Below are 21,159 nucleotides of genomic sequence, written 5' to 3'. Positions count from 1 at the left end.
TTCTATCTCTATATTAGATACATTTTAAATACGATGTTCATTTAGCACACAGTATTTTTTATATTCAACTGTGTCTTAATAAAAAATAAGAATTTTTTTTTTCAAATTAAACATACTTAAATACACTTAAATACTATTACGTGTCAACATCTAACCTTATTTTTAAGAAATACATTTAAAAATAGTACATATTATTATTTATTAAAATAAAAAAATATTTTTAACATTTTTTATAATTTAAAAAATATAAAAAATAATTAAAAATAAATTTATATTTTAATATAAATAAAATATTAAATATATATATATATATATATATATATATATATATATGTCATTTTCCTATATCTTATACAAATTTTAAAATTCGAATATCCATATATTTAATATTATATCTTGTTTCGTTTTCATACGATGAGCATTCGTGCAGCATAGCTTGTTGTTAAACTTGAAAAAGTGATGCCATGGATATTAGTGTAGAATGAGGTTGATCAGTCCCTAAGAAAATATACTAATCATAATAGAAAAAGTTTTAAAGTGATTGAAGGAGTGAAAGACGGGAATATAATTGAACCATTTCATTTCATCACATTCATGATGAGGATGGATATCAAAGGGAGGTTCAGGTTCTTCTTCACTTTACAAAAGTAGAACAGATCCAACGCATTCTTCGTTTATTATAGGATATAAGGATAGTAAACAATAATAAATACTAGCAAAACCAAAAATCAAAACCAAAATAACAGTTAAAAAGAAAAACATTAGGAAAAGAATGGCAAATAATGAGTCCTTTTGCTTCTCTTTTTATATTTTGTATTTTTAATTTTTTATTTTTTAAACTTTATAAAATAAGATGTAAATCAAGAAACAGAAATAAAAATAAAAGTAAAATTTATTATTTTATTGTTAAAAAAATCAAAAAGAAAAAAAAAAGAAAATACAAAGCGGACACACCTTACTTTTTCATTTCCAACTTTTTATTGAAAAATGAAACCGTTATTACTTAGAAGCAAATTAAACTGTGCTTTGCATCAAAAGCTTCCTTTGATTGCATTATTATTTCTTAGAGAGACAATACTCTTTTTAACCAGCACTTTTATCTATGTTAGTATATTAATAGACATATTGATAATGCAACTTGATTCGTCTGAGTACTGAGGTGGTCGAACTTAAGCACTTTCGAGCGAGTTGTCAGTAGAAAGGAAGAGCTATACGTCGACCAGAACCAAACACCACAGCAGAAATACCTGCAAAAGATATTCCGACGCTCAAGTTAATGATAATATCGAGTGAGAGTAATAAAATGAATATGAAAACTGAGAACAGAACCTGCCTTTAGCCGAGCATATTAGCTCGGCTTTATAGAAGCTGTTTTACCCGTTTACTGTGGATAAGTTCGAGTTAGTAGGTTGGTTATGATATTCTGTTTTGGTGATTAGGTTTATTAAGCATGTTTCTCATCTTTAAATGTGCGAGGCCGATTTTATCTGCTCACGTGCCGAGCTTTCCGGGCGGCCGAGGATAGTGGTAACGTATCATAGGCCCCAAACTTGCCTTGGTTTGAGCAGGACTAAGGCGAGCTTTCAAATCAGGGATGTCGTGAACCTCGGTCGCTGGGTTTTGTTGTTGTAAATGTTCCTTACAGCCCCCAAGCTCGGCTTGGTTCTGTAGGGATTCTGAAACGTTTTTGTGTGTTTATTTTTTGCTTTGTATTTCGCGCCGGTTGACATGATTGACGTGAAACATGGTCCGCTTTTCCAGGCACCCTGTCTGTTGGATTTCGGAGTCATTTAATGCTTCTTTTTTCGATGACCAGGATTAATTGTGATAGGTTTAGTAACCGTTTGGGTTGCAAAGGTTACTTTTTATTACCTTTCTTTTTTGTTTCATATTCTGTTGGTGTTTCCTGGAGAAAAGAAATTTGGTTTCAATTCCTGTCTAAGAATGACTAACAAAGGTCAATGTTGATTTGTATTTTCTTTTACTTTGTGTTTTATTCTTTCTTTGCCTATGATGGAAAACTATGATGGGGTGATGCGTGTGGTTGGGTAGATGCCAGGGTGAAGGGATATGCGTCGCAGTTTGATGATAGCGAGTCAGTAAGGTTGTTGGGGTCGGATCTGTGGGTCAGGAAAGGTAGTAACATTAGGATAGAGTTGTTGCCCTATGGTAAAGAGGACTGAGTCTGTGACCGTGATGAGCGGATAATTTATACGCTTTTTGGCATTATTTTTAGTATGTTTTTAGTATGTTTTAGTTAGTTTTTAGTATATTTTTATTAGTTTTTAGTTAAAATTCACTTTTCTGGACTTTACTATGAGTTTGTGTATTTTTCTGTGATTTCAGGTATTTTCTGGCTGAAATTGAGGGACTTGAGCAAAAATCTGATTCAGAGACTAAAAAGGACTGCAGATGCTGTTGGATTCTGACCTCCCTACACTCGAAGTGGATTTTCTGGAGCTACAGAAGCCCAATTGGCGCTCTCTCAACGGCGTTGGAAAGTAGACATCTTGGGCTTTCCAGAAATATATAATAGTCCATACTTTTCCCGAGATTTGATGGCCCAAACCGACGTTCCAAATCAGCTCAAAACTGCCCAGCGTTAAACGCCGGAACTGGCACAAGAATGGGAGTTAAACGCCCAAACTGACACAAAAGCTGGCGTTTAACTCCAAGAGAAGTCTCTACACGAAAATGCCTCAATGCTCAGCCCAAGCACACACCAAGTGGGCCCGGAAGTGAATTTTTATGTCATTTACTCATCTTTGTAAACCCTAAGTTACTAGTTCTCTATAAATAGGACCTTTTACTATTGTATTTTCATCTTGGTAGCTATCTTTATTCTTATGCTATCTTAGATCATTGGGAGGCTGGCCTCACGGCCATGCCTAGACCTTGTTCTTATGTATTTTCAACGGTGGAGTTTCTACACACCATAGATTAAGGTGTGGAGCTCTGCTGTACCTCGAGTATTAATGCAATTACTATTGTTCTTCTATTCAATTCAGCTTATTCTTGTTCTAAGATATTCATTTTCACCCAAGAACATGATGAATGTGATGATTATGTGACACTCATCATCATTCTCACTTATGAACGAGTGCCTGACAACCACTTCTGTTCTACAAGCAAACAAGGCTTGAATGTTTATCTCTTGGATCCCTTGATCGGAATCTTCGTGGTATAAGCTGGAACTGATGGCGCATTCAAGAGAATCCGGAAGGTCTAAACCTTGTCTGTGGTATTCTGAGTAGGATTCAATGATTGAATGACTGTGACGAGCTTCAAACTCCTGAAGGCTGGGCGTTAGTGACAGACACAAAAGAATCACTGGATTCTATTCCAACCTGATTGAGAATCGACAGATGATTAGCAGTGCCGTGACAGGGTGCGTTGAACATTTTCACTGAGAGGATGGGAGGTAGCCACTGACAACGGTGAAACCCTACATACAGCTTGCCATGGAAAGGAGTAAGAAGGATTGGATGAAGACAGTAGGAAAGCAGAGAGACGGAAGGGACAAAGCATCTTCATACGCTTATCTGAAATTCCCACCAATGAATTACATAAGTATCTCTATCTTTATCTTTATGTTTTATTCATCATTCATAACCATTTGAGTTTGCCTGACTAAGATTTACAAGGTGACCATAGCTTGCTTCATACCAACAATCTCTGTGGGATCGACCCTTACTCGCGTAAGGTTTATTACTTGGACGACCCAGTACACTTGCTGGTTAGTAGTGCGAAGTTGTGATAAAGAGTTGAGATTGCAATTGAGCGTACCATGTTGATGGAGCCATTGATGATCACAATTTCGTGCACCAGACCGGTTGAAGGATTGGTCCTTCTTTTACATGTATAGCTGTCTGTCTACTGAGTTGGGAGTCAAACTGCCTTTTATCAAGTTTGAGTGTGGGGTTTTATATTGGTTGAACTGTGCCCCAACCCAACTTTACCCTAATTCCTGGGGTTTTGTTCGGGCCTTTGAGATATTGATGGAGTTATTAGGTCACCCGCCGTCTCTTAGGCTTTTCTTCTCGTTGTTTCAGGCTAAGGGGGTGGGTCGTGGTTTGTGGGTGAACCTTAGCAGCTATCCGCGTCAAGCCATTTTTGGTCTTTATAAATCTTCGTTCAAAGATTTTAAATCTATGTTTGTTAAAGTTAGAAGTGTACCCGAGGAATTTCCTTTTTATTTGAATGAACATTTAGTTGAGAAGTTTCCCTTGTCCTGGTGTCCTGAGCCATATCAAGCGCTAGACGTAGATGATAGGCTTTCTGATGATAATGTTATGATGGACTTCTTATTTAAGTCATTGGGTCCGAAGGGTTTGTTGTCGGTTGCTGAGATGTTGAAATGGGATACTGATAGACAGGATGTGTATGATCATATAGGTAACTTGTTTTACCGTATTTCTTTCTTTCTTGTTATGAGATATTCTTCCTGATTTTGAGTTGATTGCTTTTGTTTTGCAGCCGAGAAGGCTCCCACTATTACCACTGCGGGTTTGAAGTCTTTTTTCAACCAACGCAAGAAAGGTGAAAAAGAAGTCTCTTCCAATGTGGGGAAAGGTCCTGCTGCTGCCGTTGTTCAGTATGGGCCTGTTCAGAAGCCCAAGCGTAAGAAGGGTCAGGCGAAGGGTAATGCTGTCGAGGTGCTGGAGGGCAAAGGTGACTCTTCCATGATTCTCCAAATGGTTGATTCTGCTTATGAGTCGCAGAAGAGGCTTCATGGGTATGATGAGAACGAGCATGGGAGGTCGTTGTGGGCGAAGCTTTATCCCTTTAGTACGATGGCTGACGAGCTCTATTGTTTCCCGGATGATATGAAAATGATCAATGAGGTTGGTCAAGCTGGTGTTAGCAGGTTTCTTCAGGTATATTTGTTTGTTTTATGTTTTTGACATTTTCGAGTATTATTCTCGTTTGTAAGTTGTTGTTTTCCAAGTATAAAGCTCGGCTTTATTGTGACTGTTTGGCCTTTTTTATTATAAGATATGTTGTTTGGCAAAGTTATGATAGCAGTAAGGTTTTGTTTTGCACTAGCAATGGTGTGTTTCTGCAATGAAAGATGTTGTTAATGGCCGATTTGTGAATTATGAGGTTTATCGATGAGGAGATCAAGAGCTCTAGTGTAGGTGATAAGGCAGTTTTATGAAAAAACATGACTTTCTTTTGTAGTTTGAATGTTTTCCGAGAACTATGCTCGGCATATGTATTTTGGTTTCCGAGTATGAAGCTCGGATTATTTTGACTGTTGTTGACTGAAGTATATGCCAGTTTATGATGATAACATAAATGTTTTGCCTACAATACAAATGACGTTTGTATAATAGTTTGTGGCGTCCGGCCTCGTTAAAACCTCTTCGAGTAAAACCCATGTGGTTTGGGAAAAACCTTCGAAGGAGAAAAAGAGTACCATCATTCGCGAATTTAAAGCATGTATCATGATTGATATTCCCTTAGGGAGGAGACATTCCATGTTCCTGGAAGTCGATCTCCTTTAAGAGTTTCTAGTTTGTAAGCCCCATTTCCGAGATTCTGGAGAACTCGAAAAGGTCCCTCCCAATTTGCTGCTAATTTGTCATGTGCTGGAGGTTTCCGAGCTTCTTATTCTGTTCGTCTAAGTATGAGGTCTCCTTTACTGAAGGACCTGTGAATTACTCTTTTGTTGTGTCTTCGTTCTATGAATTGCTTCCTGGCTTGTTGTTTAATGGTTGAGATTTCTCTTTCCTCTTCTACAAGATATAGCTCGGCTATTCGAGCTTGCAAGTTGTTCGGTTGATTATAAAGCTCGGCTCTTAACGTCGGGACGCTGACCTCTACTGGGATCAGTGCTTCTGCGCCATATACCAGCTTGAAAGGAGTTTCTCCGGTAGCAGATTGAATGCTGGTGTTGTAACCCCATAGGATTTCTGGAATGAGGTTGGCCCACTCTCCCTTAGCCTCGCCGAGCTTTTTCTTTAATCCCTGCAAGATAATTATGTTAGCTGATTCAACTTGCCCGTTGGTTTGCGGGTGCTCGACTGAACTAAAATGATGCTTAATATTAAAATTTGTTAGAAAAACAGCAAGTTTATGGTCTGTAAATTGTCTCCCGTTATCTGAGATTATCTCTCTTGGGATACCGTATCTACATATAATATTTTTCCATAAGAAAGATCGCACTTTTTCTGCCGTTATATGTGCTAGTGGTTGTGCTTCTATCCACTTAGAGAAATAGTCGATTGATACTAAGAGGAACTTTACCTGGCCTGGTGCTTTCGGAAAAGGTTCGAGGATATCCAATCCCCACCTATCGAAAGGCCAACTTACCTCTATGGAGTGGAGCTCCTTGGCCGGCATCTCTGAGAGGATGGCGTATTTTTTACAATTATCACATGCCTTCACTTTCGAAATACAGTCCTTTTTTTATCGTCGGCCAATAATATCCCGTTCGCAGTATCTTTGCAGCCAATGCTCGGCCGCCGATGTGGTTTCCACAAACCCCTTCGTGTGTTTCTGCCATAACGTCTTCAGCCTCCTCCTTGCTGATGCATTTGAGAAGTGGTTGGGAGTGTCCTCGCCTGTACAGCGTATTTTCGACTACTGTGTAGAAGCTTGCTCTTCTTCTGAAGAGCAGTAAGTTCGGCTCATCGTCTAATATTGCACCTGTGTTGATGTAATTGAGAAAAGGTGTTCTCCAATCTGGTACCTGCATGATGCTTAAGATTGTGTCCTGCTTTGGCTTGTTAAGCGTTAGTTGGGACAGGGCCAGTGTGTTTTTCGCTTGTCTTGTTGTGGCTAACTTGGATAACACATCGGCTCTGGTGTTTTGTTCTCGGTTTACATGAATAATATCAAATTTATTGAACTTTGAGATGAGATCCTTTGTTATGAGCCAATATTTCTCTAACAAAGGATCTTTTACCTGGTACTCGCCCTTGATTTGATGTACTACCAGTGAGGAGTCACAGTAAACTATTATCTGAGGTATCCTGAGTTGTTGGGCGAGCTTCAGTCCTGCTAGCAGAGCCTCATATTCCGCTTGGTTGTTGCTTGCATTGAAGCGGAACTGTAGTGATTGCTCGGCTGTCACTTTCTCTCCCTCTTTTAGTAATACCCCAGCTCCGCTTCCTTCTCTGTTTGATGCTCCATCTACATGTATACTCCAATTGGCTTCTGTGTGCTGTGTTTTATTAGTCATTTCTGATACAAAATCGGCAAGTACTTGCGACTTCAGAGTCTTCCTTGATTCGTACTTAATGTCGAACTCAGAGAGCTCGACAGACCATTTTGTTAACCGTCCGACGAGCTTGGGTATGGTTAATATCTGCCTCAGTGGTTGGTCTGTTCGTACTATGATTGTGTGGCTCTGGAAGTAATGTCACAGTATTCTTGTCGTGGTGATTAATGCTAGTGCTAGCTGTTCTATCTTCGGGTACCTTGTTTCTGTTGGTTGTAGTATTCTACTGATGAAGTATATTGGGTTTTGCTTTCTCCCTGTTTCAATTACTAGTACCGAGCTTATAGCATGGTTAGATATTGATAAATATAAATACAACGGCTTACCTGCCTCAGGTCTCTGGAGTATTGGTGGTGATGTTAAGAGCTGTTTGAGCTCCGTAAAGGAGTTTTCACATTCGTCTGTCCATGTGAATTTCTTGCCTTTAGAGAATGTCTGGAAAAAATGATAAGATAGGTTTGCCACTTCAGGTAGAAAACGTGATAGGGTGGCAATTCTCGCTGCTAGTTTCTGGACTTCTTTTACTGTCTTTGGGCTTGTCATGCTCAGCACTGCATTGCATTTCTCTGGGTTGGCTTCTATACCTCGTGAGGTTAGCATGAAGCCGAGAAATTTCCCTCCTTGGACTCCAAAAGCACATTTGTTCGGGTTGAGCCTCATGTTATATGCTCGGAGTTGGTTGAAAATTTCTACCAAGTCATCACAGTGTAACCCCTTTGCAGGCGATTTTGCTACCATATCATCTACATAGACTTCCATATTCCGACCTATCTGCCGTTGTAATACTTTGTCGATTAATCTTTGATACGTCGCACCTACATTCTTTAGGCCAAAAGGCATTACCTTGTAACAAAAATTTTCATGTTCTGTTATAAAAGCTGTCTTGCTTTGGTCCTCTAGGTGCATCAAAATCTGGTTATAACCAGAGTACGCATCCATAAAACTCAAGGTTTTGAAACCAGAAGCATTATCAACTAACTTATCAATGCAAGGTAATGGATATGCATCTTTAGGCAAGTTTTGTTTAGATTTGTAAAGTCGATGCACATGCGCCATTTACCTGAGTTTTTCCTTACCATTACCACATTTGATAGCCATGTGGTGAAGCGGATCTTTCTGATGAAACATGCATTGAGGAGTTTCTTGGTTTCTTCAAGTGCTGCTTATTTTTTCTCCTCTCCGAGGTTTCGTTTCTTTTGTGCCACTGGTCGGACTGTCTTATCAATCGCTAGTTTGTGGTAGATAACCTCTAGGCTTATTCCAGACATATCGTTCGGCGTCCATGCGAACAGGTCGGCATTCTGGCGCAGCATGTGTATGAGTTGTGTTCGCTCATCCCCCTCCAGTGCTTCTTCGACGTGAGTATACTACTTTTCATCTGCTGTTAATGTTACTCAGTGCAGGTTGTCCATTGGTTGGGGTCTCTCACCGAGGTCTTCTCTTGGGTCGAGATCGGCTAGCATTGTGGCCTCGGTAGAATTGTGTATCACTTGGACTTGTGGCCGAGCTTCCTGCTTTGCTTGGATTTGCTTTAGACTAGCATTGTAACACTGCCGAGCTTCTTGGTGATCGGCGTACACTGTTGCTATTCTATTTTCCTGCACTGGAAACTTAACACACAGGTGTAACGTGGACACTACCGCTTTGAATATATTCAAGGTGGGTCTCCCGATTACAATATTATAAAGGCTATAACAATCTACTATTAGGTATTGAATATCAATGGATTTCAACATAGGGATCTCTCCCATTGTGGTCGTTAGCCATATATGTCCCATGATGGGGACCCTTTCTCCGGAGAACCCAATTAGCTCTCCCGAGGAGGGCTGTATTAGTTTTTCTGATAACTTTATCCTTTTAAAGGTAGAATAAAACAAAACATCAGTACTACTACCTGGGTCTAGCAGTGTTTTTCTTACCAATAGCTCTCCAACCTGAATAGAGATCACTACTAGGTCGTCGAGGTTAGGGCTTGCCGATCTGAAGTCTGATTGATCGAAAGATATTGTGATATCTGGGCCCTCCTTTTTCTTTGGCTGCAATGTTCCCTCGATTGCCAGCATTGCCCTATAGCTCCGTTTTCTGGCCGAGTTCGTTTCACCTCCACTTGTGTATCCTCCTGATATGTGGCTCATGATTCCTCTTGGCGGATCAGGAGTTGTCTGTTCTTTCTTATCTGTCACTACTTGTTTGTGCTCGTTCTTGTCCGAGTTTGTCCCTCTGGCTTTTCGACCTTCAACATATTTGTCTAGGAGCCCTTGGCATGCTAGTCTTTCGAGCAGGTCCTTTGCAATGATACAGTCGTCCGTGGTATGGCCGAACTTCTGGTGGAAGGCGCAATGCTTGTTTCTATCCACGAACATTTGGTCTTGGTAGTTCCCTGCTCAAGCTGGTGGCTTCATGATTTTGGCATTCAAAATTTCTTTGATGATGTTCTCTCTTTTGGTGTTGAATATGGTGTACGTATTGTATTTTGGTGTGAGCTTGAAAGGTTTCTTTGTGTCTCTATTGCTTGGTGATCTGAGAGCTTTTTCCTCATCTCTTCGATGTGGCTGTTTATCCGACTTTTGGGCCTCGCGGAGCTCCTCAATCTCCATTTGACCTGCGGCCCTTTCTCGGAACTCTTCCAGTGTTTTTGGCTTGGTTATCGCAATAGTCTCCCGGAATTTGCCAGGTCTGAGGCCAGCTTTGAGAGCATGCAAGTGGACAGCCAGATCCAAGTCTTGGATCTCCATAGTAGCCTCAGCGAACCTGGTCATGTAGTCCTTCAAGCTCTCGTGCTGACCTTGCTTGATGGTGTCGAGATAATCTTATCCATGTACATATATTCTTGACGCAGCAAAGTAATCGATAAATGACCTGGCTAGATCCTCAAAGGAGGAGATTGAACCTGCAGACAGCTTAGAAAACTAGAGTAATGTAGTACCATCGAGGTAAGTAGGAAATGCTCGGTAGAGGACGGGCTCATTGCTAGCACCGTTGAAGAACATCATGGATTGGAACTTCTTCACGTGGGCTCAGGGATCTCCGAACCCCTTGTATGGTTCAAGCGCGGAGGGCAGTGCAAAATTTTTTGGCATTTGGTACTTTGTGATCTCCTCGGAGAAGGGGTTGTCGAGGGTAAGCTTCTCCTTTGGCGGAGTGATGTTTAAGGGATCTGTGTTGCCTTGGGCCGAGCTTTTGAAACTTTCTCCCTCATGCTTTCCGTTGTTCGACGCGAATAGCTCGGCTATCCTCCGCGCTTCTACTTGAAGTTCAGCGAACTGAGCCATGAGCTCAGCTTGTGTGAGTTGTGGATTTTCCTTGTCAGCCATGTTCGAGGATTGGGAATCCTGCAAAATAAAGTAAAAGACTAAACAAAGAAAAAAGTGGGATTAGATGTATTCCGGCCCCACGGTGGGCGCCAAGTGATTCGTCCGAGTACTGAGATGGCCGAGTTTAAGCACTTCCGAGCGAGTTGTCAGCAGAGAGGAAGAGCTATATGTCGGCCAGAACCAAACACCGCGGCGAGAATACCTGCAAAAGATACTCCGATGCTCAAGTTAGTGATAATCTCGAGTGAGAGTAATAAAATGAATATGAAAACTGAACCTGCCTTTAGCCGAGCATACTAACTCGGCTTTATAGAAGATGTTTTACTCATTTACTGTGGATAAGTCCGAGTTAGTAGATTGGTTATGATATTCTATTTTGGTGATTAAGTTTGTTAAGCACGTTTCTCATCTTTAAATGTGCGAGGTCAATTTTATCTGCTCGCTTGCCGAGCTTTCCGGGCAGCCAAAAATAGTGGTAACGTATCATAACTATTTATTTATTAAATATTTATTATAATTAATCAATATGTATTATTTTATTTTTTTAATGCAATGACCTGGTTACTATCCTCGGGCAGTGATATGAATTTTCTTTCTTAGGATTGTTCCTCCTTTTTATTGTTTTCTTTTTCCATGTATAAACACCCAAAAAACATAAAAAATAAAAAATAAAAAATCGAACTAAACGAATTATAATTAATATATGAAATCCCTATATATATATATATATATATATATATATATATATATATATATATATATATATATATATATGAATGTTAGAAGGTTACAGATTTATTATTTTTGTTAACAGTTAGTTATTAATATTTATAAATATAAATTAAAAATATATTATTAAATTATTAACTAAAAAAAGGTTAATAACTAAAAAAATAATTAAAAATAATAAATTTTAATAATTTTTTAATATTGTTTTCTTAATATATCTAAGTCAAAATATATTCATTTGAAATTAATTGGTAACGTAGAAGTTTTAATTAAAAATTAGAAAACATAATTACAACAAATGGCTCATCATAACTTGCAACGAATCAGATCATCTCAGAAGCCGCAACGGATAGAGTTGACGGAATTATAGGAGTTAGTTCAATTGCTATATATATTGTGGTAGTGTATAGTTGTAGGCTTGTAGCAGAGCTTTGTAATCAAATTACTAATCATTAATAACATATATGCTTTTACGGATTTGGAAAGAAGACTGAAAGATAGAAATGGAAAAATTAAAAGATAAAAAAAGTGAAAAATAAAAAATAAATTAAATTTTTATATTATATTTAATATAAAATATATTAGATTAAATTATATTTTAATATTATATTTGATTTAAAATAAATATAAAAATTGGATAAAAATATTTAAAAAAATTATTATGCAATTTTCAATTTCTTGTATTCTTATTTTTTAAAAGAGGTCTGCTATACATACAAGTTTTTTTTATTTACAAGATTACAAGTTGGCACAAGCCCAACAATACGCACATTATTCAACCACTTTCTGTTTCCAAAACGTTCTACTCACTATGCATTATGAACGACTCTTGTTCTTCTTCCTCCATGAAAACGAATTTCTCGCCAAATTTGTTCGATCTCCTTCGTGCGTTCTCTCTTTGCCTTTTCATTCATTGTTTTACCTGCGTTTATCACTGGTATTATTATTTCGTTTTTTTTTTTCGATTTTCATAGTTTCTAAAATCAAGCTTTGAAATCGTTTTGAATATAATGGAATTTTAGAAAAACGATTACAGAAATACACCCAAATAATTATAGAAATACATCCAAAGGATTACAGAAATACACCCAAACGGTTACAGGAATTCAGCCAAACGATTATTGAAATACACCTAAAGGATTACAGAAATATACACAAAGGATTACAAAAATACACCCAAAGGATTTAAGAAATGCACCAAAAATTCGTTGAAGTACACCTTATGCATAATTCATAACTCTTTCTCTTTCTCCTCCTCATCTTCTGCTGCTTCTTCTTCTTCAAAAACGATTTCAGAACTTGATGTCAAAAAATAATGGAAATCGAGAATAACGAAGAAAGAAAACAGAAAAAAGCACGTAAATGAAGAAGGAGAAGGAGAAGGCAAGAAACGAAAGAAAAGAAGAAGAAAAAGAGGAAGTGGAAGAAGAACGTGCAGCAAGAAGAAGAAGAAGGTGCAATAAAAAACGTGCAATAATGGTTCGAAGTGCGTTAATATAAATGACTTATAAAGACTTGTATAAAAAACGCTTATATATGAAGAATTATCCTTTCTAAAAATACTTAAATAATTAAAGTTTTATGTTCTGAAATTGAAGTTTTAGTTATAATATCTAATTTTATCTATATTAATTTAAGGCTAACAATCAAAAATTTTTATTTTGTGTTTGATAAATAAAATAAAATTATTTGCTTGCTTGTGCTTTTAATCTTCATTTAAAAAATTAGGAGTATTTCAAACATATCCATGAAAATATTTTTTAATTAATTTGTAATTTTTAAAATCAAAAGACTAATATAATTATATATTAATAAAAATTTATATTTATATTTTATTATATCTAAAATCTGATAAAGTCATTTTAAATGTTAAAATTAAAATAATTTTATAAAACATAATTTCTGTAATTTATACTCATGATAAAAATCACTTTTATTTTGATTTGCTAAATATAGTTGTACGTTATATATATATTTTAAAAACATATTTTCAAAAACTTAGCTTTAATAAATCATTTTTTAAAAACCAAAAAGTTTATCAAATTAGACCTAACACCTAAGTGACATATTTTTCTATTTTGGCACGTAGTCATTCATTATTAGTAAATTGATAATAGGCTATCATGTGATAATAAGAGAGATAATCATCAGATAAATAAAACCTTATAGAATGGTGTAGCCTTATCTTAGCTTCATTAGGGAGGAGAAATAATAAGTGGAAGGAAACTTCATGGTGGGGTAACAATTAACATAGTAGCACCTATATTTTATTTTTTTTCTCTCCTACACCAATTATTATTGAAGTTAAATACAAACTGAAGCAAAGTAACTTTTGACTCCATGCGAAGAATGCATCACCTTACGACGTCGTACTACATGAGAAATATGAATATATGAAGCCATGCATAATCTCATCTCATCGAAGAAGCAAAAAGCCGAAAAGATTTAAAGGACCACCCTATCATGATGCTGTATGTTACGTTAAAGAAGAAACATTATTTACCACATATTAACACCTACCCCTCTTTTTTCCACATCCCATGTGCTTTGCTCCTTCAGTTTAATTAATAACTACCAACCACGTAATCAAATTATACAAACTATTATTATTTCTTCGATTATTCTAGCCATGAAATGCGTCCATATATGGTGGCTTTAATTTGTCTAAAATTAAAGCATAAAATTATGAAACTTGTACAATATAAGAACTCCACCGAATAAGAATACGACACAAGAGTTATATGTAGTAATCATGTATGGACTTGTATTATTTTTCACAATTCTTTTTCCTCGTTTTGGTCAACGTTGCCAAACTATGCCCACAGACTTCACGCACATGGTATATGGGCATAAATCAGTATACGAACAAAAACTACAGGCCCATAAATCTGTATACGAACAAAAACTAGAGGCCCATTTCTAATTGATAATGTTTGCATTCAAATATAATTAATCCAACATCAACCCCTACCTTCCCTTGACCAAAAAAAAAAAACCCTACCTTCCAAAAATAGTTATTTCTTATTTGACACCCTAAAATATAGAAGCTACTACTACGTTTACTCGATAAATGACTAATGACCATCATTTTCCAACTTCAAATAGAAAAGATGCTTAAAGCCTCTTCAAAGATGGAGTGTGGGAAACTGATCCAGAAGTTCTGAGTCAAGAAGCAGAGTCTTTCTATAAAAGCTTATTCTATCATTTGGATAATGTTGATTTGGGTTGCCTTGGTGATGTGCCTTTTTCTTCTCTAAATGAGGAAGCTTGCAATAATCTTACGGCACCAGTTACTATGAAAGAAGTCAGAACAGCTATTTTTCACATGAACTCTTTTAAAGCTCCGGGTCCTGATGGATTTCAAGCTTTCTTCTTCAAAGAATATTGGAAGATCATTGGTCTTGATGTTTGGAAGATGGTTAACCAGGCATTCTCCGATGTTACTCTTGATCCGAGAATGTTGGAGACTTTACTAGTTCTCATTCCAAAGGTTGAATCACCGGTATCTATGAAAGATTTTAGGCCGATTAGTCTCTGCAATGTAGTTTACAAGATCATCACGAAGGTCCTTGTTAATAGGCTTCATCCTCATCTTGCGGATATTGTTGGCCTGCTTCAAGGAGGATTTATTCCGGGACGAGGAACTCCTGACAACATCATTATTGCTCAAGAAGTCCTCCACTTTATGAAGAAGACTAAATCAAAGAAAGGCACACTGGCCTTTAAGATTGATCTGGAGAAGGCTTATGACAGAGTTGACTGGAGGTTTTTAGCTCATACCCTTAAGAGTTTTGGTTTTCCTATTCCTACACTTAATTTGATTATGAATTGTGTCACTGCTTCTTCTTTATCTATTCTTTGGAATGGGAGTCGTCTGAATGGCTTTACTCCTAATCGAGGTCTTAGACAAGGAGACCCTATGTCACCCTATGTGTTGTGTATGGAGCGATTGGCATGCTTTATTAGTCATCAGGTTGATTTGGGCTTGTGGGAGCCGGTTGCTATTTCTAGAGGGGGACCAAGAATATCCCACTTAATATTTGCGGATGACTTGCTTCTATTCTGTAAAGCTACAAAGAGACAAGTGCAAAATGTGATGTTGGTTTTAGAGACTTTTTGCAAAGCATCTGGGATGAAGATTAATGTGGAGAAGTCTAAAGCGCTTTGCTCTAAGAATGTCTCTGCAACAAGGAAAGAGATTTTCACTGGGGTATCCTCTATCAGATTTGTCCAGGACTTGGGCAAGTATCTTGGAGTTACCCTTAGCCATTCTAGGGTGACTCGTTCAGCTTTCAATGGTGTCCTGGATAAGGTCGGAGTAGGCTAGCAAGTTGGAAAGGGAGTTTACTCAATCGGGCTGGTAGACTCTGCTTGGTTAATTCTGTTGCTACCGCTATTCCCATGTACCAGATGCAGGTCTCTATTTTTCCCAAAGGAATCATTAGTAAATTAGAGTCTATGATGAGGAATTTTTTTTGGAAAGGACAAGTTGATGGAAGAGGATTGAATCTTGTTAGTTGGAAGGTACTAGTTACTCCAAAAAAATATGGAGGTTTGGGGATTAGAGATCTTTATTGTGTAAATATTGCTCTTCTTGGGAAGCTAGTTTGGACCTTTTTTCCAGCAGCCAAACAAGCTATGGGTCCAATTGTTGGATGCCAAATACCGATCATCTCTATATGACTGTTTTAGTTATCCTAAGAACAAGGACTCTCCCATTTGGAGGTGTCTTTGTAAGGCTTGGGAAGTGTTGAAGGATGGGTTTGCTTGGTGTATTGGAGATTTGAACCAGAATTTTTGGTTTTCTAGCTGGAGGAGAGAAGGACGGTTATCTAATGAGATGGATTATGTTCACATTTCTGATTCGAATCTCCGGATACAAGATATTTGGTCGGTTGGTACGTGGCATTTGGATACTCTTTATTCTCTTTTATCTCAAAATCTGAAAGGTAATATTCTCTCTTACAATCTAGATGAACAAGTAGGTCCGGAAGTGGGTTGGTTTTGGAGTGGGTCTGCTGCCAAAGTCTATAACTCACGCAATGGTTACTTGTGGTTGTGTAAGCAACTGTTTGGTTGGGATGAGCGGGAGAATTGGCTTTGCCTTTGGCGTCAGCTTGTTTCGGAAAAACATAAGTTTTTGGCTTGGTTGTGTCTTAAGGAGGCTCTTCCTACTGCAAGTTTTCGCTTTAGAAGAGGGATGTCGTCATCGGATAGGTGACCAAGATGTCTTTCTAGCCAGGAATCGGTTTTACATTGTATTCGGGATTGTCCAAAAGCTCAGCTTGTCTGGCATAGGTTGGATATTTCTTGTCATCCTTTGGATTTGAAGAACTGGTTCTTGTATCATAGCAGAGAGCATCCGTTCAAGTTCTTTTCGGGACTTTGGTGGATATGGCGAGCAAGGAATAATGACATATTTAATCCCCATGAAACTTGGCCTCCGGAAAAAGTGATTTGTCTGGCATTAACTTCAGAAAAGGAGTTTAGGAATATTTTTGAATTACAATGTATGTCCCTTCCCTCTACTCTAAATGGTTTTTGGAATCTCCCATCTATTGGTACTTTTAAGATTAATTGTGATGCTAGTTATTTTGGTTCGGGTGATAGTGTTGGTTTTGCTTGTGTTATTAGAGATTGTAATGGGAGTTGGCAAAAGGGGTGTTTGGGAATGATTGAGAGTAATAATATTCTTCAAGGAGAATTGTTTGCTATTTGGAGAGGATATCTCTTAGCTTGGGATGTGGGTCAACGAGATATTATTTGTGAGATGGATTGTGTGGAAGCATTTAATCTTGTTACTCAAGATGATTTTGGGTTTATTGATCCATTGGTGCTCAAAATAAGAGATATCATGCATTGGAATTGGCGTATTGACTTTCGTTTGATTATGAGAGATGCAAATACGGTGGCAGATACTATGGCAAAAATAAGGATGAAGTTACAACTTTTGCATATAGAGTTTCTCTCACATTAAAAAGAATTTAAAAGTAGTCTTAAATGAAACTGCCCATCTATTTAAGCAGTTTTTGTTTTGTTTAATTTATTTTAGTCGCAACAAAAAATCTTCAGCTTTCGTTTTCTTTGATTTTGACTTAAGTATCCATCTATCTCGATACCTGTATTTGCAACGAGTGTCATCATTGCATTTCTAAATTAATGTCTTCGTCGTTGATGAAGGATTTTCTCCGCACCACCGGTGGTACGGCGGTCATCGACGGCGGACTTGCGACGGAGCTGGAGCGTAAGGGCGCCGACCTCAACGATCCTCTTTGGAGCGCCAAATGCCTCCTTTCCTCCCCTCACCTCATTCGCGAGGTACTCTTCATTTCAATTTGGATCCTTTAGGGTTTCTTCATTGTCTCTCTGATAAAGTGTATCATCAAAATATTACTAATCCAAGTGTGTGAAATTTATGTATAGTTTTATTTATTTTATTTTATTCTTTTACGTTGCATTTTACAAATTGTGATATTGGGGTTGAATGAACCTGGATTTGCTTCGTTATATTACTGTAAAATTGATATCGTGATTGGCTTGCTGGCTTGAATAGGTGCACCTTGATTACCTGGAAAATGGTGCAGATATTATAATCACAGCATCTTATCAGGTCAGAATTCCATTTTGCTAAGGATGAGATATGGATTTTTATTTTTTTGTTTTTTGCTATGGCTGAAGTTGAGTGTGTGTGTGGTTTCTTTTGTGCTCGCGCGGCGTAGGCCACTATTCAAGGCTTTAACGCAAAAGGCCTTTCTGACAAAGAAAGTGAAGACTTGATCAGAAAAAGTGTTGAAATTGCTCGGGAGGCCAGAGATGTGTACTATGAAAGATGTGCTGCATGCTCTTCGGGTATCGATGCTGATGGTAGAATCTTCAAGAAACGCCCTATTCTAGTCGCAGGTTCAGTGGGGAGCTATGGAGCTTATTTGGCTGATGGGTCAGAGTACAGGTGAGATCTTCAAAGGACTAATATCAAGTATTTAAGAATCAGCTGTAATTTTTGTTTACTTGTGGTGTTTGTTATATTTTCTTATCTTTTGTGTAGCCAGTTAATTGATCAACATAGTTAATGATATTCTAGATATGATAATATTCCAACCTTGCTTGTTCATCTTGGCATCCCATTTTAATCTATTGGTTTTTGAAAGGGGAAAGTTTGCGAGGTTGTGCGAAATGAGTTTATATGTCAATCTTGCATGCATATATAGTTTTGAGCTTTTTCTGCATATAAACATTACAAATATTGAAGTTTGTTATGTTTTCATGGTAATCTCAGCAATATTTTCTTATTTTGTTCCTAATAGTGGGGATTATGGTGACGCTATAACCTTGAAATGTCTCAAAGATTTTCATCGGAGAAGAGTTCAAATTTTAGCAGATTCTGGTGCTGATCTCCTCGCATTTGAAACAGTGCCAAATAAGATTGAGGCTAAGGTATTTAAATGGTTTAGTCATTCTTATTGCTAAATCTTATTATTATTCTTGATAAGTGAAAGAGTTTCTCTGTTACGTTAGTTTAACTCAACTTTGCTGATTTGCTTTTATTCAGTGTTACCTTGAGTTACCAAAACCATTAATATATGAACAGAGGAATTGAAATTTTTTGTATAGAATTTCTGCTATATGTTCAGATGTTTAGATCAGCACTCTAAGTTCTGTAGAGACTTGTTGCAACTCGAGTTATACTTTCTCTATTATATAGATATAGTCATATAGATATAAAGCCTCATTGTCAATCACTTGCCTAAATAAGTAAATATTTTCTTTGAACTGAAACCAGTAGTAGACCTAGTAGGCTGTCATACAATGTTATCACTTATCAGGATAAGGGAAAGGAGAAATCAACTGCTGGTGATATTTCCAGTAGTATATAGGTGCAGCTACCTCATAATCAAGGCTTTTGTTCTTCCATTTCTATCTTCTCAGTTGATATGATCTTTCTGTTCCTTAACTACCGTTCCCAACTTAATTTGGCCTTAAAACTTACATTCTTGAAGAAGGAAGCATTACATTTCTATCCTAGTGTTTCTATTCCCTTTTTGAATGAGTAAATTGCTAGTCAAGTAACTTCATATGATGAGGAAACACTAGGACATATTGAATCAACTGATTTTCTACAGCAGAAAGTATCTATAAGGACTGATGGCTAATGGGAAATAATACACTTGGAACATTTAAAATTTGCAAAACTCCACTAGTACACAGAGTATTCAGTTTAGCCCTTAATTCTTGAGTCTCCCTAACTATATTATTATTCATTGACCAAGCAGGCTTATTCAGAGCTTCTAAAAGAAGAGGACATAAGTATTCCAGCATGGTTTTGTTTTAACTCCAAGGATGGAATTAATGTTGTTAGTGGTGATTCTTTGGAGGAGTGCATTTCTATTGCTGAATCATGCAGCAAGGTTGTTGCTGTTGGGATCAACTGTACCCCGCCCAGATTTATACATGACCTGATAGTATCTGTTAAGCAGGTAGAACCTCATGTTCTCGCTTTTCCGACTGACTATGATGTGTGCTGGTTCGATCGATGCCTGATGAACTTAAATTTTTCTTATTTTAAGTGTAAACATCTACCTTGCCTAGTTTTTTTTCCATTTTATGAACTATATGGATGGATAATAAGCACTATCTGTATAGACTCAGTAGCTGCATAATATGTTCAATTGCTGCTTTTTTTCGGGAAACAAAAATGAAGATCACTTGTATGCATGGAGACTTCTTTAGCTATGGAACTTAACCCATATGCTGGCACACTTTTCATATTCATGTACAACAATTTGTTCTCAAAATAACAGCTTATTTCCTTGCCTTGATGTGTTACTTCCATGTAAGAAACTATGCTTGATGCCATTGACTTATGACTTTTATGGGACATCTATCTCTGTGGAACACTTATCCTTGATTTGTGTATAATTTCTTTAGGTGACTACAAAACCAATTATTATATATCCAAACAGCGGGGAAACTTACGATGGTATCCAAAAGCAGTGGGTGGTAAGTTCATTTCATCCGTTGGGTTTGTTTCTTATTATTGTTTTTTCAAAGTTATAGGAAGAGGATTTCTATGTTGCTACACAAATTTGTATTGAATTCCTTTTGAATAATGTAACACTGACGTTAGGTTGTTTTTGTTATAGAAAAATACAGGGGTTACAGATGAAGATTTTGTCTCATATGTGAACAACTGGATTGAGTCAGGGGCTTCCCTTGTGGGTGGTTGTTGTAGAACAACCCCGGCTACTATCAAAGGGATATACACCACACTCTCAGTTAGTCGATCAGTGAATCTTGCAGAGGACTCTGAAGCATCTGATCAGAAAATCTTGCAAGAGAATGTCCGCTGAGGAGGCCAATGTGCAAACCAATCTGATTTTCATGTCAACAGTTAGTGAAATGGGAAATTGAGACACCACATATGGCTTGGTTAATTAGTGAGATTCCATCATGGTCATGAAGCTTGGATCATATACTTTTTTTGGAGGTAGCAACCCAACAGTGGCTGTTTCTCAAGATTTTGTTAGATAATGGATTTTTTAAATTTCTTTCTATAAATACTAGGATTTTGTCAAATGGAAAAATGGCTAGTAATTAACATGAGGTGCAAGTAGGTTGGAGAATTATGTACTGATTATAGTATTTTGAGAACCATCTCCCAATGAAGTTAAAAATGGTTGTCTATGTAGTGTTTTATTTTATTATTTTCTTTTCTTTTTATCGCTCTTTTAGAGAATGGTATTGATTAACTCTGAAAGTAACACAGGAAAAAGAAGGGTGGGAAATATAGTTTTAGTTCTATAAATATTGTCACTATTTTTCTATACAAATAACTTTTAATAAAATTTTGTCATTAAAATATAAAAACTGAAATAAATACATATAAAAGAAAAA

At 37.1% G+C, this 21,159-nt stretch overlaps 3 protein-coding genes across 3 annotated transcripts; 1 reads left to right on the top strand and 2 right to left on the bottom strand.

Moving 5' to 3' along the window:
• Window positions 1-6,376: 6,376 nt before the first annotated feature.
• LOC112805372 (uncharacterized) lies at window positions 6,377-8,281 on the bottom strand. The gene is made up of 2 exons (XM_025847764.1): window positions 7,552-8,281; window positions 6,377-7,338 (listed from the first exon to the last, which is right to left on the bottom strand). The coding sequence occupies exons 1-2, from the start codon at window positions 8,279-8,281 to the stop codon at window positions 6,377-6,379; spliced, it is 1,692 nt and encodes a 563-aa protein (XP_025703549.1).
• Window positions 8,282-8,619: 338 nt separating this feature from the next.
• LOC112805371 (uncharacterized) lies at window positions 8,620-9,588 on the bottom strand. The gene has a single exon (XM_025847763.1). It carries the CDS (start codon window positions 9,586-9,588, stop codon window positions 8,620-8,622), a length of 969 nt encoding a protein of 322 aa, XP_025703548.1.
• Window positions 9,589-17,270: 7,682 nt separating this feature from the next.
• Window positions 17,271-20,949, top strand: LOC112696236 (selenocysteine methyltransferase). The gene is made up of 7 exons (XM_025748879.3): window positions 17,271-17,586; window positions 17,822-17,878; window positions 17,988-18,217; window positions 18,573-18,702; window positions 19,539-19,742; window positions 20,194-20,265; window positions 20,409-20,949. The coding sequence occupies exons 1-7, from the start codon at window positions 17,428-17,430 to the stop codon at window positions 20,613-20,615; spliced, it is 1,059 nt and encodes a 352-aa protein (XP_025604664.1). The 5' UTR covers window positions 17,271-17,427; the 3' UTR covers window positions 20,616-20,949.
• Window positions 20,950-21,159: the final 210 nt, after the last annotated feature.

This window comes from Arachis hypogaea, chromosome 6, assembly GCF_003086295.3.
Source record: "Arachis hypogaea cultivar Tifrunner chromosome 6, arahy.Tifrunner.gnm2.J5K5, whole genome shotgun sequence".
In the NCBI taxonomy this organism is placed as follows: domain Eukaryota; kingdom Viridiplantae; phylum Streptophyta; class Magnoliopsida; order Fabales; family Fabaceae; genus Arachis; species Arachis hypogaea.
This window is presented reverse-complemented; position numbering and strand designations above follow the sequence as displayed.

Bases quoted from the DNA above. Each gene is read 5' to 3' on its own strand.
- LOC112805372 (XM_025847764.1), bottom strand. From the start codon at position 8,281: ATGGCGCATGTGCATCGACTTTACAAATCTAAACAAAACTTGCCTAAA. The intron at 7,339-7,551 runs GTAAGCCGTTGT...ACACAATCATAG, and splicing joins ACTCCAGAGACCTGAGGCAG to TACGAACAGACCAACCACTG.
- LOC112805371 (XM_025847763.1), bottom strand. From the start codon at position 9,588: ATGTTCGTGGATAGAAACAAGCATTGCGCCTTCCACCAGAAGTTCGGC.
- LOC112696236 (XM_025748879.3), top strand. From the start codon at position 17,428: ATGTCTTCGTCGTTGATGAAGGATTTTCTCCGCACCACCGGTGGTACG. The intron at 17,879-17,987 runs GTCAGAATTCCA...CGCGCGGCGTAG, and splicing joins TAATCACAGCATCTTATCAG to GCCACTATTCAAGGCTTTAA. The intron at 19,743-20,193 runs GTAGAACCTCAT...TAATTTCTTTAG, and splicing joins TGATAGTATCTGTTAAGCAG to GTGACTACAAAACCAATTAT.